At 37.0% G+C, this 17,828-nt stretch overlaps 1 protein-coding gene across 1 annotated transcript; it reads left to right on the top strand.

Annotated features, from left to right (window-relative positions):
• The first annotated feature begins 511 nt into the window (after positions 1-511).
• Positions 512-17,048, top strand: hid1b (HID1 domain containing b). The gene is made up of 19 exons (XM_038274074.1): positions 512-655; positions 1,377-1,526; positions 3,799-3,969; positions 6,389-6,511; positions 8,740-8,846; positions 9,166-9,282; positions 9,674-9,902; positions 10,663-10,719; positions 10,827-10,967; positions 11,075-11,165; positions 11,263-11,414; positions 11,660-11,738; positions 11,809-11,973; positions 12,061-12,282; positions 15,712-15,860; positions 15,931-16,011; positions 16,088-16,179; positions 16,671-16,829; positions 16,910-17,048. Exons 1-19 carry the CDS (start codon positions 590-592, stop codon positions 16,971-16,973), a joined length of 2,415 nt encoding a protein of 804 aa, XP_038130002.1. The 5' UTR covers positions 512-589; the 3' UTR covers positions 16,974-17,048.
• Positions 17,049-17,828: the final 780 nt, after the last annotated feature.

Raw genomic sequence — 17,828 nt, 5'->3', positions numbered from 1 at the left:
TTCAATTTTATTACTAATTTTAATGCTTACTGTGTTGTTGCAGATGCCTTTTGTCATTTAAGTACTTTGTAAATTATTGCTTTAGGTAAAGGGGGTAAACAACATAAGATAAGGCTTTATTTGTTTATTCATTTAAGTGTCTGTGATGCAAATAAAAAAATACTGTCTTTAATTCTTATTGTTATTTGTTTATATATATATATCTAATTGCATTTATATATATATATATATATATATATATATATATATATATATATATATATATATATATATATATATATATATATATATATATATATATATATATATATATATATATATATATATATATATATATAAATACAATTTTCTTAGTAAAATTCTATATGCAAGTTATTCACTACATTTCATTGTCGTCATTAAATAACTTAAATAGGCCTGATTCCTATTTTTAAAAGGATCTGTAAGAGCGAGTAACATGTTTGTCGAATTGGCGAGCTCCGAGCGGTCCCTGAACGCATCAGTAACTGAGCGCTCTGAGCGCTGATGAGGGAAATGATCAGCGGATCCTGAAAGCAGGAGGCGACAGCGGCTCCAGGGGCAGGAAAATATGGGAAACGCAGACACCAAACTTCACTTTAGGAAAGCGGTGATCCAGCTGACGACCAAAACGCAGGCAAGTTTGTGTTTTTCTTACAATAAAACTTTACAGCGGGAATGAAAAACAGTGTTTTAATAGGCGATCTATTTAAAAGAAGACATGATTCAAGTTGTGCCAGATGGTAGCTTCAGGTGCTGATCATTCTAAGTGGGGTAAAATAAACTGCTTAAATCTTCAGCTCTGTTTAAAAATGAGGGGGAAATAATGGGGAAAAAATAAAATAAAAACACAAGCATTGTTTTTATTATTGTTTTGTGAAAGGTACACAATCATATGGCATTTATTTAAAACCAACTGTCTGCTTATTTCTTCCTCAGTAACCTTATGTTCTTCCAGATGGTGGGTGAAATGTTTCTGCCTGAAGGCTTTGGTTTAGTTTGGATAATATGTTCTACACTAATTGCACTTTAACCAGTTAATATCTTTATGGTACAGTAGAAGTTAGACAGCTTAAACTGAAACCAACCTTTTATTCATTATTATATGGAACATGCACCTTGTGTTGACATTAAAAACTCTTATATGTTAATATTAAATAGAATAATAAATGCATTGGAAATAAAGTCATAAAGGTGTTGCATGATGCTCTCCTAGGTATTAGACTGACATATTCTGAATACAACTGAAACCTTACCTTGTTTATATGCAGTTTTTCCATAATATGACTTTAGGAGGTGATCATGGTGAAGAATTGAAAACATGGTCGCTCAAAGAATTTCTATTTCCTGTTGCACAGCCTGTCGAAGCCACAGACGACGTATTCTGGGATCAGTTCTGGGCTGACTGCTCCATCGCTGTCCAGGATGTTTTTGCTCTGGTGCCTTCTGCAGAAATCCGAGCTGTCAGAGAGGAGTCCCCGTCCAACTTGGCAACCCTCTGCTACAAGGTAATCTTTCCTTACCAGTATGACGTTCTTGTTGAGATGATATTTAGGAATATCGAGCACATAACTTCCATTATACAAGCATTTAATTCATTCATAGTTTTGAATTCCTAAAAAACTTTGTGTTTTGTTTGTTTTCTTGCTTATTTAGTTTTTCAGCACTGACAAAAATATACAAATAAGCAAAGAAAAACAATACTTCATTCCAATAAAAAAAAAAATGCAAAGTCTGCTGAAGAGTGGTGACACCAATTTAATTCTTTAATTGTACCTGGACCAGAGGAAAGGTTCACCAGTGACCAGCTGCCAGTCCATTACCTAGAGACACAGAGATACACAGGACAGAAAGTCAGACAAAAATCTCACCAATTTAGAATAACTGCTCAACATGACATTAATGTTTTTGCTGCTAAAGAGCATTCATAAAGAGCACTGCAGCAAAGGCTAACAAGCTTTACTGAAAAACATATTTAACGATTCATTTTAAGGCTTTACCAGAGGGCAACAATAATAGTGATATGTGAGAAATGTATTTATTTTGGAACAGTGCCTCTTACTTAGGATGCTTTACTTTTAAGGTATTCGGTCTCTCTTATTAGACAGAATGATAAAAAAAAATTAAAAAAGGGTTTATATCGATTTATTCAGTTGGTTTGTTATGAATATGAGACCCCCTTTATAAAAGAATGCAGATTCTGGAGCCAACTTTGTTAATCATAAATCATCTTATCTGACCTTCCTAATGAAACATTGATCCCTGACTGAGGCTAAAGAATTAGGTTTGCATTATGAAATTATTATGAAAATTAGAATCTTCTCTAAGAATCAGACTGAAAATAGTTTCCCTTTTTTGTAAATGATTAAAGCATAGAGTTGGTTTGGATGTTCATTATTCCAGCCAGCAAGGGATCCTGTTTGGCATTGCTGCAGCCTTTTGTCCATCCTGGATACAGTTGACAACAAAGGAATGCAGATGTTTGTCATTCCCACACTTCCAGCACCAAAAGGTTTCTCCCATAGGACAAAAAAGGGTGTAAGAAAAGAATCTATACATGAGAAAAATATATATTTTTATCTGAGATTATTTAAAGAGCCATTAGATTACAAAGTTACAGTAAACCCAGGAAGATAATAAATAATGTCCTTGTGAAATTTTTTTTATTTCATGCCCAGAGGTACAGTCCAGAGCCTATTTGGCCCAGTGTGTAGCCCGTATTTACTTCCTGGTTCCTGAGCCAATCAAATCACAATTCCCTGGAAGCCATCAGGAGAAGTGGACCAGAAAAAGGCTCCTTCCAATTTGTCCTTCGCTCCTAAACCTTTACCTTTCACAAGATCAACAGTAAGAACAGAATCCAGGTTAGGAAAGGAGCTCCAGTCGTTGTGCTGAATCTGGACAGCCTTACGGACATCATTACACCATGCACATGTATGACGCTGTTTGAATTAGGACTACACTCCTCTTAAAAAAGACTAAAAAACATAAAAATGTGTGTGCAACAACTTACAGTAGCTAAACTGAGCATACATGCTCAGTTTAGCTACTGCTCTTCTTGAATTCAGATGCATTAAAATCTTATCTCTCTTGATTCTGCAACCTATGCATCACTCTCTGAAAGTTGCACTAGAAAAACAATCTACAAATAAGTAAAAATTTCTTAAATTAAGTGTATTTTTCCTTCATTTGAGTAGTTTGCCAATGGAAGGAGTATTTTTACTCTTAAAATAAGATAATTAGATAATATGCACTTGAAATAAGACAATGCAATTGTGTTTTCTTATTTTAAATGTAAATAGTCTTGTTTCATTGGTAAAAGGTGTCTTTTACCTCCTCAATCCAAGGACAGATTAACCTATTTTAAGAAAAAAATACTTACCTAGATTTTGATTTTTTTTTTCCAGTGTGTGTGTTTTGTGTGGTTTTCCAATTTGAAAAACAAATTTTTTTTTTAAGTGTCATTATTCTTATGACTTATTGCTCCTTTAAAATTCTATTCACATCCTCTGGTCATTTGTGAAATAATTTATCTGTTTTAATCTGCATTGTAGATTATTTTAAAAATATGACTTTTGAAATTTTAGTATTAAGCCGATGCTGACATAAGAAATGTTCTTTTTTTTTCGCGGTTGACTGAACCTATAATAACTAAGTTATAGATTGTATTTTTTGTCCTTTTTACCTTTGCATAAAGGCTGTATTCAGCATTCCTGGCAGAAAACTTTATATATAAAGAAATAATTCCTTCTGTTGCTTCATTATGTGGTTTGTTTGCAGGCTGTGGAGAGGCTGGTTCAGTGCGCTGACTCAGGCTGCCCCTCAGAGAAGGAGAGGCAGATTGTGCTGAATTGCACCCGATTGCTCACCCGGATCCTGCCGTATATTTTCGAGGACGCCGACTGGAGGGGCTTCTTCTGGTCCACCATCCCTGGCGCAAAAAGATCCAGGGTAGGAGTCTGACCTGCCATCTGGGATCCTGGACAGAAACTTTTACAGTTTACCGTACCTTTCTTTGCACAGTATAAAGATTGGTTACTTAAACCAAAGCTCCTGTAGATTTTAGAAAAGGTTTGGGATTGTTTTTGCTTTAATCGCCTCAGATGCAGCTTTTATTGAGATGTTTTCAATTTAGCTACAAATAGTTGATTTTTGGTTTGGTATTTGATCCATGTTGGAACTTTCTGCAAGAGAAATCTTTTCTGTCTAAAGTCAGGAGTGTTAAAATCTATCAGCTATTGTTCCATCTGACAGTTTAAATTGCTTTGATTGCTTCAGCCAAATAATGAACCCTAGCTGGAGAAAATGTTACTCTCTGATTTCTAAAGCAGCTCTTTAGATGTAAAATAAAACCATCCCTGCTGTAGATCCAGAGGTCTCCATCCAAAGCTGGGCTCTAACTCCTCTCCCTACCCCCACCTGCCGCTGAGTCTCTGGTTACCTGGTCGACTGGGGACCATGCTGCAAACACTGCCCATATTGTATCTCCCAGCGTCCCCTGGCAAAGGGTTCAGTTAAGGAGGGATTAACTGCCTGCTAATGAAAATATATTTAGAAATTCTTCCTCGATCCTGGAGGAAAATCAAATGTTGTATTAAATCAGTGGTTTTTTTGTTGTTGTTGTTGATAGCTGTAGACTGGGAAGCATCTTCTGTAGTAGTCTGTATTTCACCAGATGTGGAGAAGTCTGAGACTGTAGACTGTCTGTTGTTTGACTGTTTTCTGAAGAAGGTGTTCACTGCTGATCATACTGTTTATGTAGCATAGTTCTTGTGAAATCATCTGCAGAGATTCTAGAGGAGTTTATGCAACAAAGCAGCCTTTTTATTGGCTTTTTGAGCTTCAGAGATGTAGGATTCTGTTCTTTTTCCTGAAGTTAAGCTGAATCTTTTGAGTTCATTGGCTCTATCCAGACTTCCCTTCTTGTGCTTCAAGCCTGTGATCTTTTTCATTTCTGACCACACATCTCTGAGCTTGCTTTCTAGCTTTTTCCGAAATGCATCCTTGCTTTCTCTTATCTTTACCTTAAGTTGCTTCTGTAAACTCCTCAATAATTCCCCATCTTCCTCCCTGAAGGCTCCTTTTTTTCTAATTTTGGGGTTCCTTCAGATATCTGAGAATTAAAAGATGAAAAGGTCTGATGGTATTTTTTCTTTTATATTCCCTTTTAATTTGCTTTTTTTCTAAGCCCCATTAAGCCCCATATTATATTTATATATATATATATATATATATATATATATATATATATATATATATATATATATATATATATATATATATATATATATATATATATATATATATATATATATATATATATATATATATATATATTAGGGATGCACGATATTGGGATTTTGGCCGATATCCGATATGCTGATATTTTAAAACTCATGTAGCCAATAACCGATATCGATACTGATGTTAAAGCTGGACAAAAATAAGTAGTCATTGAAAATAGCAGTTTTGTTATCCATTTCTGACACTTAATAATAATATACTCAAATATATTTTCATATGCTGATATCAAATTGATTTTTAAAAACGCGGTATCGATCTATTTTACTTTCAAAATATCGTGAAATTTCATCGTTCTGTTACAAACTCTCGTGATATTTTGCAAATTCTTGTGAGATTTTGTTAGTAAAATAGATCGATACCGCGTCAATATATCAACATATAAAAATATGGCAAAATTTAGTGAATTTTCGGGGGATTTCGTAGCATAACGATGACATATAGCAATATTTAATTAGTAAAAGAGATTGATATGGTGTTTTTAAATGGCAATATATCAGCATATGAAGATATTGTGATATTTTAATCTATATTTTTTCCCTCGTCTTTAGAAGTTTTTAAGTCTGTAAAAAATACGTTTTTGAGGAAGAAGAAGAAGTAGTATTTCTTTTATTTTTTTTAACTTTAGAAACTCAGAAGCTGATCAAATATCGGGTTAAATATCGGTGGGGTGGCCGATGTCCGATATTCAGTTTTAAGGCCGATACCGATAGGGGGCCGATTATATCATGCATCCCTAATATATATGATATCAAGAATTATGGCAGGCATACTTTCTGTGTAAAGCTGCTGAGAAACCTCATACTTTTTTAATTAAGTAATTTGACTTCAAAGGATGATGAAACAGATTTCCTTAAATTTTCTGACGCAATGTTGAGTGTGCTAACTAAGCAACCCAATCCACACAAAGAATGTTTGGTTTGCTGATGATGCGTTCAATGATGAGGAAAAAAACTGATCTTTCAGTTTCAAATCATACTAGAGAAAAAAAAATCTTGTTGTTGTGGTCACCAGCGGCACTTTGGTTAATCTTTTTATGAAAACCATAGTTGATGTGTTCCTATTGCAGGGTTTGGATGAAGATGTTAATGAGAATGAAGCTCGACCACTGGCTGAATCCCTGCTGCTCGCCATCGCTGATCTCCTCTTCTGTCCAGATTTTACAGTTCAGAGTCACAGGAAGAGCAGCACGGTCAGTATGTTGAAGATTTTGGAACTGGTCAGCATGTACATCAAGTTAACTCCCAAGTACCATTAAATGTCTAAATCTTTAGCTCCAACTAGTTCATTGGACATGTGAACTTTCAGGCTGGCATACACACAAAGATGGAAAAAACAGAAAGAAAGATATCCTGTGAGCCATTTAGGCCAAACCTCCCTGCTAATTACTTAAAAAGGTCTATTCTTCTAAAATACATTAGAGAGGTAAAAACAGGGCTGTAATGAAAATTCCCAGGACTTGTTTTTTCCCCTCCTGGTGGTAGAGGTCATGTCATTATCTCCTTCATGCACCTTCTCAGGCAGTAGCTCGGGTTAATAAGTGACTCCTGGAGAGAGGAGGGGCTGTGTTTGAGCTGGGTGGATGCATCTTAACTAAGCTCTGCAAACACTTTAGAGAGTGGGGAGGTGATTTGTGCTGCTTCCAGAGGAAGTGATCCGTTTTTATTCCAACCTGCCTCTTTGATCAATGCAGCATGAAGCATAGCCTACCTGGGAGACCAAACTAGCTAAACCTTCCTTGATTCCTTTTTTATTTTTATCTTTTAAAATATCATGATTTCTTTCTTTTTTTTTTTTTTTTTGTATTTTTTCTTTTTTTTATAAATAATTTTTAATAATTATTTCTATAAAAATAAAATAAAATGTCTTGATTTCTTTTTCACATTTTCCTAAGAATTTTTGTGCTCTTAAATCATCCTTACTTTCGATGCTATTTTTGCTGGCTGTCTGTCCAGAACATGAACCTGATAGTTGGTCATTATAACCATGTCAGGTGAAGGTTAGATCAAAGTTATTGCAGTTTGATCAGGGGTCTTACTCTCTAATATCTATTAAAATTTAACGGGATAACAACAGGAATTAAAATTGAAATTTGTGGAATTTGGGTCCCTACTATACAGTAAATCTCTCAGCATATGATGAAGATGAAAATACATCTTTGACTTACATTTTTTATTTATTATTTAGCTGCAGCATTCATCACAAATCCTGAACTAGACTTAGATAAACTGCTCCAAAATTTCTATTTCTTGATATAAATGATATCCGTCTTTAATAGCTGATTTTGGTTTTCATTTTTTAACAGATGTCTTCTTTGGCCTTTTTAGGTCTTTTTCTTTTAGTCCATTTAATATTATCACAAATGTAGCTACTGCTGAGAGACATTTAAATCACTGATGGATTTTTATTTATTTTTTTGCCTATTTTATTGGAAGACACAATGCCCTAGAAAGATAGGAATTGCTCTCCTCTAGCTTTTTCACCACATAAAACTAGTTTGTATATTTCTTTCCAAATCTGCTGCCGTTTCACCATTAATTGGAACTTCATCACTATGAACCCTTTTTTGATCAGGGAGAATTAAGTACTAAAGTTTGCACTGCAAAACAATTCAAATCTAAGTAAGTCAATTTTTCTTAAAGCAAGTGCATTTTTTTTCTTGAATTGAGCAGGTAAGTGAGACACTTTGGTGATGGAATAAGACAATTTACATGTTAAATAAGAAAAAACATCCGCAGTCTCTTATTTCAAGTGCATAATAATAAATTATTGTAATTTAAATAAAAACACTCATTCCATCTTCAGATCATCTTATTTGCCTATTCAAATTAAGGGGTAATCCTCCTATTTTAAGACATTTTTTCTCATTTTACGTAGGTCATTTTACAGCATGTTTTAAATCCTATTATTAGTTTTAGTTTCTCGGATGGAATTTCTTTCCTTGTTAAATAATACCAAACATTGATTTTCAAGTTTAATATGGCATTGACGTAAGGAACACCCTGTCAGTTCTATTCTTAATGCTGCGTTTATCTGTGCTGAGGTGTTGAAGCCTGATAATGTCAACACGGCACTCGGCTTGGTCTATTTACTGAAATGCAAGGTCCCAGTGTGCAAACCAGACCTTTGCATAGCTTTTTAGTCATTTTTTTTTTACTGTAGTGGAATCTTTTTTTATGCCTTGTGACAGTAAACATAATTTGACTAGATTTAACAGAAATGTCATGCCATAATCAATCATTTTGTCTTTATTTTTGCCAAATTAACGTTGTTTGTAATACCAATCACTGATTTCCTCTGAGTGATCAGTTCTGATATATGTGATTTGGAATAAACAGTAATGCTGTACCTTTATTAGAGAATTAATCAACCTCTTATCTCTGATTGTAGATGTTGTTTAATTCTCTTGTTATGCCTTAGGATGGGTCAGAAGAAATGCGATCTTTAGACAGCTGTGAGTACATCTGGGAGGCCGGGGTAGGCTTCGCCCAGTCGCCTCCCCTGAATTACGTCCATGACCTGAACAGGTAAGGCCGGAAGCTGTGTTTTATATGTCAGGTGCTGTTCTGGGTACATTCTAGTTTCAATTGGAAGGTAGTTTAAACCCACACTGATAGACAGGTGAGACCAAATAACGATAAATGAAAAAATTTAGAGAATAGATCACATAAATGCATTCTTTTTTACATTATCGACTAAATTGCTCATAACTACTTTGCATTTTGTGTATTAAATTCTTTTTATTGACACTAGCTATTATATTTTAGTTAGAATAATTTACTTTCCACTGTAGAACTGCTAGACTGCTGTATTTCTTATGTTCAACACATGTTTGTGTGTTTCCAGGACTGAGCTGCTGAAGCTGCTTCTCACCTGCTTCTCTGAGGCCATGTATCTTTCTCCTTCATCTGAGAACCAAGCGCTGAATCCCTGGGTTGCTTTCTTCTGTTCTGCAGAAAACAGGTTTGGCATGGAAAAGCCAAATCCAGATGTTTTTTTATTTTTTTTATTTTGTGTATTGCATTATATTTGCAGCTATAGTTGTGCAGCTATAAATGCATATAATGTAAAATCATGAAGACCTGACAATTTTCATCAAGAACCTTCCATTCTTGTATATTTCTTGGTTGTCTGTATGAACTTTACATTTTTAATTCTACCAAAAGTGGCTTGATTATATGGAGGCCATGAGTTAAAGCTGCCCACCCCTGATTACTTTCTGTTGTTTCAAACTAAAGCTGAGCATGGCCTGTTCCTTGAATTGTGTCTAGTTAAAATCTTTTAATCTCTCCTGTTCTTTTCTGTTTAACCCGTCCAGCTTTCACTGGCTTCTTTCTTTGTATCATTGCTTCAGACATGCCCTGCCGCTCTTCACATCCCTGTTGAACGTCGTCTGTTCTTATGACCCTGTGGGATATGGCATCCCGTACAATCATCTGCTGTTCTCAGACCACAGGGGACATTTGGTGGAGCAAGCACTGCAGACCCTGATCGTCACACTGGAGCACGAGCCGGGGTCCGCCATGACGGCTGCCCTCCGAGCTCTGGATTCCTCCTCATCCAATCCATCCGAGGAACCAGATGTATTATGGGCAATTTTTTTTTTTTTTTCAATCAACTGTTAAAAGAGAAAAAATACTTTCATTAAAAAAAAATTGTTAGGAAACAATGAAAAAGAAACAGGTTAAAGACTTTTATGCAATTATTTCTATTTGATTATGAATAGAGAAAGAGGGGGAGGAAATAATATAATATAGCTAATATAGCGGACTGTCAGCACAGTCTCCTTCACAGAAACACATTCAAAGAGTTCAATACACAATAGATCACACAATTAAAACATTAAAAGTTCAAGAAAAGTATTCCTAAATCAAATATCAGCATTTAAAACTAATTTTAATTAACTACCTGCCCAGGCATGGTTAAAGTAGCAAATGTTAAAAAGTAGCAGAAATTAACTTTACAGTTGCTTCTTTGGGAGATCACGCAGTCCATGTCAGCGGCCCTATTGATTAGAGTTGTATGTCAGCCCAGCAGACTAAGGGCATTAAATGATCAGCACAGTCAATAATAAAGAAAAAGAGGATATAGCAGCACACATTTTTCTAAATTTTGTTAGCAATATGGGTTTTGACACAATTTTTAAATTACCTCAGAATATGTTTCCAAAGCTCAAATTCATTTTAAATACAGAGATCTGCAACTTTTATTTATTCTTTTAAGAATTCCTGCTTATTCATTTTTCTGCAAGTCTGCCATTAATAAGTTTAAGGCTTCTGCAAATTCAAATGGAGAATGGTTGATATGCTGGATGTTTATCAGTACAAATCTTTCTTTCTTTAGCCAGCTGGACCCGACAACCTCTTTGTGAATTACCTCTCCAGGATCCACAGAGAGGAGGTGATGTACAGAAATCCTCTGTTAGCCACAGAAATCCTTAAATGTTACCTGCAAACAAGATCCTTCTCGGTGGTTAATTTTTGCATATTATTTTTGTTTTTGATCAGGATTTGAGTTTTGTTCTCAGAGGTTTGGCTCAGCTGCTCAACAACCCTCTAATCCAAACATACCTTCCTCGATCCACCAAGAAGATCCAGTTCCACCAGGAGCTGCTGATCCTTTTCTGGAAGTTTTGTGATTTTAACAAGGTTTGAAGCACCTTGCACCTTTTTATTGTGTCTTTTCACTTTCCGTTGTATTGACTACCAGATTATTTGGTTTGAAAAAAACTCTCAAAACTGTTGGTGTTTTGCAGAAATTCCTGTTCTTCGTCCTGAAGAGCAGTGACGTCTTAGAGATGCTGGTTCCCATCCTGTTCTACCTGAACGATGCCAGAGCAGATCAGTGTGAGTAACTCTCTGTAACGTCTTAGGGACACGGACATGGAGATAAAAGTAAAGTGAATTGTCATTTAAAGCTCGTCATGTTTTTGTGCACCTGCAGCGCGGGTCGGTCTCATGCACATCGGTGTGTTCATCCTGCTGCTGCTGAGCGGAGAGAGAAACTTTGGTGTTCGCCTAAATAAGCCGTACACAGTCCATGTCCCCATGGACATTCCTGTCTTTACAGGAACCCATGCTGATCTGCTCGTAGTGGTGAGATCTACTGAATTTAACTAAAATTAAAGACAGTTTATGTTTAGAACTTGTGCAACACAAAGATTAAAAAAGGAAAATAAAAGCTTTAAAAATCAAATCTTCTTGCACACTGAAATCATAAGAAAATCAAATGAACCTTTAGATTCTAATTAAAATCTTAACTCATTGAGTTTGAGGTGAATTAAGAGATCATATGCTCTCAAGAGTATCATAAGTCATATTTATAACATTCTCAATTTTAGATTTTTCACAAAATAATCACCTGTGGTCACCAACGTCTCCATCCTCTGTTCGACTGCCTGCTCACTATAATTGTAAACAGTAAGTATCATTGCAGACATACTGCCCCCTAGTGGACAATTGTCCAAGACACATTTTCCCACCTCTGTAGTTTCACCCTACTTGAAGAGTCTGTCGATGGTGGCTGCCAACAAGCTGCTCCACCTGCTGGAGGCCTTCTCCACACCGTGGTTTCTCCTGTCTGCACCTCAGAACCACAACTTAGTCTTCTTCCTGCTGGAGGTCTTCAATAACATCATCCAGTATCAGTTTGATGGTGAGAACAACAGGATCTACTTTTTTTTTTTTTTTTTCGTAGCTGTATTTTGGGACAGGCTTCTAAGGTCTGAAACTGTACCCACAGGTAACTCCAACCTGGTGTATGCCATCATCCGAAAGAGGAACGTTTTCCACCAGCTGGCTAATCTGCCGACAGATGAGGCGTCCATTCAGAAAGTGATGCTGAAGAAGAAAAAGTCTGCGAACTCTCGTCTAAACTCCACAGATGGCGAATCCATGGAGGGCTCCAGACCTGCTGCACCTGCCGAGCCCGGGACACTCAAAACCAGCTTAGAGGCCACTCCAGGTGGGAAAGATGACATTTCTCAGACTTCCTTAAAACAGATACAATCTAAAGCAGTTTTGACAACCTAGTAAAAATAAATCACAAATTGGGGAAGTTAATAAAACATTAATAATAAAAAAAAAAAGGTACAAGTGAAGGTCAGTTTTAGCCACAAAGGATGGTTGCACCAATAAACCAACCTAGGATTTTAGATGCAAATTGAAATTATTTATAGAATATAAAAAGATTTGAAGGAAAAAGCTTTAAAGGAGGATTTAAAGTATTTATCCCTTCTGAACTTCTATGTATTTTGATCTAAATGTATGAAATGAACTTTAAGAAGTTATTGTGTAATTAGAAGCTGAATAATACATATATACAAAGTCTGATAAGTGTGGTGTACATTTATATTCAGATTCACATGGATGTACCTGACCGCTCCTTAGGGATTGAACCTTCACGGTTTGGATGCTACTGATGGAATTAATAATAACTTTCAGTTGGATTATTCTTTGCTCTTTTACATCCTCACACAACATCTGTGAGCTGTGAGATGTTGTGCCTATAGTGATCAGCCCTTTTCACTAGGAAAAAGGGAGGATTATTCCGCTTTTGCTCAGGACCCAGAGACTTTCATCAAAAATCTTGAATATGAGTTGTCTGCTCCCTCACCTAGATTTGGAAAGCCTCTCCTTCATTAGTCTGCTTAGTTAGGATTATAAAATAAACCAGTTTTTATAAAACTGGAGCTCCTCTGAGTAACTTCCTTATAAATGCATTTAAACTTGATGAATTGGGAACAAAATGTAGAACAAAAATTATAGTCTGACTGACTTCATTAGTTTTAGCTGCTTTGCTGAGCCCTGATAGCTCAGTGTGAAAAACAGCTGATCCCAGACTGTTCTCTACATCCAGTCTATTCTTCTGCTTGGTTTTGATGTGTGTCACAGCTGAAGGTGAACTTACATTTTGGTTGATAAAAGCTTGTTTAATTGGGTCCTAACAAGGCAGAATAGCCCTTAATGTATTTTCTACTAAAAAAAAAAAAAAATTATGTACTCCTTGCCATACCCTCTTACTACTAGGGGTATTAGTAACCCCGGCTGGGTTGCTTCACGTTGTCTTGACCTTACACTTAGGTGCGCAGCCCCCTCTTGAAAATCCTGGATCCGCCCCTGCATTACTTCTTCACAACCACCCTTTGTATATTTTACAGTTCAAGTTTAGCTTTAACCTTTAGAAGTTTTGCATACATTACTCCTCAATGGGCACAGACTGCAATAGTGTCTTAGAATCACATTCTTGTACCCAAAAAACCAGCTGGAACAGATAGTAACCGGTGCTTCCCCGTCCTTATTAAGCCTAAAATGAAACATTGCCTTCCTTTTAAATATTGACACAAGAACTGGACTCATCATCATCTGGGTCAATCAACAGCACTAAGAGAGGAATCCACCAGGTGTTCTCATTTGGAGCACCATCTAGTACCCCTCCCAGGGACTCCAAGGAGGCCGGGTACTCTGCACCAGAGTTGGTTCTGTAGGCTGAGACCTATCCCCAACCCGAAGGCGTAGAGACACAACCCTCTCATTCAACGTGGTATATTCTAACACGTGACAACTGAGCTGGAGGGCAATGAGCAAGGCCACCCTTGCCCGCCACATCTCCCCGCAAGCAACGCCAGAGAAGGGGAGAGTCCAGCCTTTCTACAGGAGATGGGATCCGGAATCCAAGCTATACGGGGAGGTGAGCCCAACTTTATCTGGCCAGTACTTCTCAACCTCCTGCACAAGCTCAGGTTCTTTCCCCCCCAGTGAGGTGATGTTCCACATCTCTACATGCAGAAGCTACGTGCGCGGACCAGGAAATAACCGCCTCGACCGCCACCCAGTCCTCTCTGCACCGAACCCCTACGGACTCTCTGCACGGATCCCTCTACGTGTGGTGGATCCACGTCTTCCATTTGGCCTGGGCCTGGGAGGGCTACATGGACAAAGGCCCGGCCACCAGGCGCCCACACGCAAGCCCCAACCCCAGGCCTGGCTCCAGGGTGGGGCCTGGACTGCCCCTTACTGACTGACGTTACTGTCCTTGATTTGACTCTCTCCATAAGGGTCTTCTGAGCTGCGTTTAGTCTGAACTGTCACCTAGGACCTTTTTGCCATGAAAAACCCTACCAGGGGCATAATACCCAGGACAACATAGCTCCTAAGATCAGTCGGGTACTCAGACAACCCAACCACATTAAGGAGGCAGCTTTCGGGGAGAAATATCAATATAGACCAAAATAACAAATAAAAAACAACATAAAAATTGTCTTTTTTAAATATTTAAACTAAATTGCAGATTATTAACATTAGTAGCTTGGAGATCTAACATTTCATTAAATAAATCTAGTCATTTGTGAGATACACAGTGAAATTTTAAATTTTGCAAAAAATTACAAAGTAAAATCATGTATGAATTAAACAGACAAAAAACTGCAACTTCAGAGAACTTCAGAATGACTCAAAGTAATGAAAATGCCTTGAGAAAATAAGTCAAACTGTCTCAATCCGTGTATCATTCGTTCTTTCTATTTTCAATTGCCAATCAAAAAACAAAAAATAAAAAATTGACTGGTTATTTTGTTATTTGTTTTTTATGGTTAAACCAAAAACGAAAAAAGGATTTGTTTTTCATATATCAATTCTAAGCTCAGATCAAGAATACGAAATGGAAAAACGGACAGCAACGCAGAATTTGTTTTTAATATTTAATCAGTACAGTTTACGTGACCCGGAAATAGCTCTTTGCGCAGCAGTTGGGGTAATGAAGTAGCTACCATGGCGACGCTAGAACCACACACTATGTTGATCGAGAAGCTGTTTGTTGTTGCTAGTTAAAAGTACAGTGCACAGAAAAGTTTCAAGAAAAAAGTTATACCTGGAAAATCCTGCAAATTTTCTCCGTTGTCATGTCCTCCTCAAGAGTCACACGCTTGGATCCTCGAAATAAAACGTAACTGTCCATGGCTGATAGGTCCGACTGCCTTATCTGGTGCAGTTTGATCGAACGTGGTGGGAGTAAGCCAATTGTTTTTTTAGCTAACGCTCCACCAAACTTCCGGGTCATGTAAACTGTACCGATTAAATATTAAAATCAAATTCTGCGTTGCTGTCCGTTTTTCCATTTCGTATTCTTGATCTGAGCTTAGAATTGAAATATGAAAAACCAATCCTTTTTTCGTTTTTGGTTTAACGATAAAAAACAAAAAACAAAATAACCAGTCAATTTTTTATTTTTTGTTTTTTGATTGGCAATTGAAAATAGAAAGAACGAATGATACACGGATTTGTCTCCAATGCCACAGTTGTGCTTATTTAAGCATACACAAGAAACACAAGACATTTTGATGTGAGGAGATAATTTCCTTTATTACAAGTGGTAACATCTTTTTGTGTTTTTCAGGAATTGATAAGATAACAGAGAAGGCTCAGGTAAGCGAGGATGGAACGATGGTATCCTTTCCACATTCGGGATCTCCGATAACGGCACCTCGCCGCAGCGTCATCAACGGAGCCAGCGACACAGAGTCCAACTCGGAGAGGGGCCACGAGGTATGGCGATGTCTTGCTATTCACTTTCATTTTACTTTTCTGCTTTCTCACAGTTTCCTCCCATGGTCAGGTCTTCACAGAGTCGCAGACGTCAAGAAGTCGAATGTCGAGCATCTCTTCGGCTGCAGCCTGGACAGCTAATTCAGACTGGGTGGGTCTGAGCAGTCTTTCTGCTGCTTCCTGTTTTTTCCTCTCATCTGACTTGTTTTTCTTTTACCTGTTATCAGATGGTGTCATGGAAAACTAGACTTCCTTTGCAAACCATCATGCGGCTGCTGCAAGTGCTGGTCCCACAGGTGGAGAAGATCTGCATAGACAAGTAGGAGAAACTTTTTAATTAAAACCCAGATGGATTTAATGGTTATTGCTGTTGCTTTATAGGATTTTGCTATAATTTCTGTTAATATTCCAAACAAGCTAGTGTTACAAATTTTTGCAGCAATATAATTTCATAACTAAAACCGGATTTAACAGCTGCAGAAGGATATTGTATACTGCAAAAAATTGAAATCTAAATAAGTCATTTTTTTTTCTTAAAATAAGTGCATTTTGTCTTGAATTGAGGAGTTAAGTGAGATACTTTGCCAATGGAACATGACAATTTACATTTAAAATAAGAAAAAGCAACTGAATTGTCTAATTACATGCGCATATGATCTAATTATCCTATTTTAAGAGTAAAAATAGTCATTCAATTGGCAAATCATCTTATTTAACTTCTAAAATTTAGGGTTTATACACTTGATTTAAGAAATGTCCTTATTTCTAGATCTTTTTTGCAGTGTACCGTTCACTTTGTTTTATCCATAGGGGTTTAACGGACGAGTCGGAGATCCTGAGGTTCCTGCAGCATGGCACGCTGGTCGGACTCCTCCCAGTACCCCACCCCATCCTGATCAGGAAATACCAGGCCAATGCTGGCACTGCCATGTGGTTTCGGACTTATATGTGGGGAGTCATCTACCTGCGGTAAACTGACTTTACAGACTGACCAATGATTTTTAGTTTGGCTGATGAAGCTATTTTTCACTCTTTCCTGTTATTTGTAGGAAAGTGGATCCTCCGATCTGGTATGACACGGACATAAGGCTGTTTGAGATTCAGAGGATTTAGAGGAGCTGCTGAAGTTGACTTCTACAAAAAGCTTTTTTCAACTTCCTTAGAAAAATAAAGCTTCTCTAAACATGCCTTGAAATTTTTTTTTAATCACATATATCCAATATTATTTCCTGATATTCTTTTTATCAGAAATACTATATATTGTTCCTGTACACATGAAGTAGTGTTCTTTACTGACTTCAATACTGGATCTAAGTACTAGACATCAAAATAAACCAAACATAAGGTTAAGTGCATACAATGAAATGGAACTGTAGCCTAAAAAAAAAAAAATCTAACAAAACTTTCCAATTATTGTACTAAGTTAGATTAATTAAATAATGCAAAGTAAATTTTGATTTAATATGATCCCAAAAGGGGGGAAATTTGCTCCTACTGACACTGCATGAAAAAATGGATTTTCGTCAATATGCGGCACTGTAGATTGTCGTGGAAGTTCAGGTTAACGGCAGTTTACGGTAATTTGCAGGCTTCGCCGAAAACTCCCGTAAATTGTCAGAAATTGATGTGGACTCTCTTAGGCCCCGTCCACACGAAGTCAAAACGAACACGAAACGCTGATATTTTCCAAAACGTTTGCCGTAAAGACGGAGACGTAAAATAAATGTGAGCGTCCACACGAATGCATGAAAACGCTGCTAAATGTATGCCAGGCCTGTAAGTGGCGCTGTGGTGCCAAAGCAAAAATAAGCAACGAAATGTTGGGCATGTGCACTAATATTTATACATGGTTGCCCTGTGGGTCCATTTTCGTGGTTAAGTGAAATTCAGGTGCTGAACTATGTCGTCGATATTGCTCTGTTCTTCCTGGAGATATTCCAGAAGAAGAAGATTCTGTTGTAAGCCCGA

This window comes from Cyprinodon tularosa, unplaced genomic scaffold, assembly GCF_016077235.1.
Source record: "Cyprinodon tularosa strain WSP-4 unplaced genomic scaffold, ASM1607723v1 ctg90, whole genome shotgun sequence".
NCBI classification, from domain to species: Eukaryota; Metazoa; Chordata; class Actinopteri; order Cyprinodontiformes; family Cyprinodontidae; genus Cyprinodon; species Cyprinodon tularosa.
This window is presented reverse-complemented; position numbering and strand designations above follow the sequence as displayed.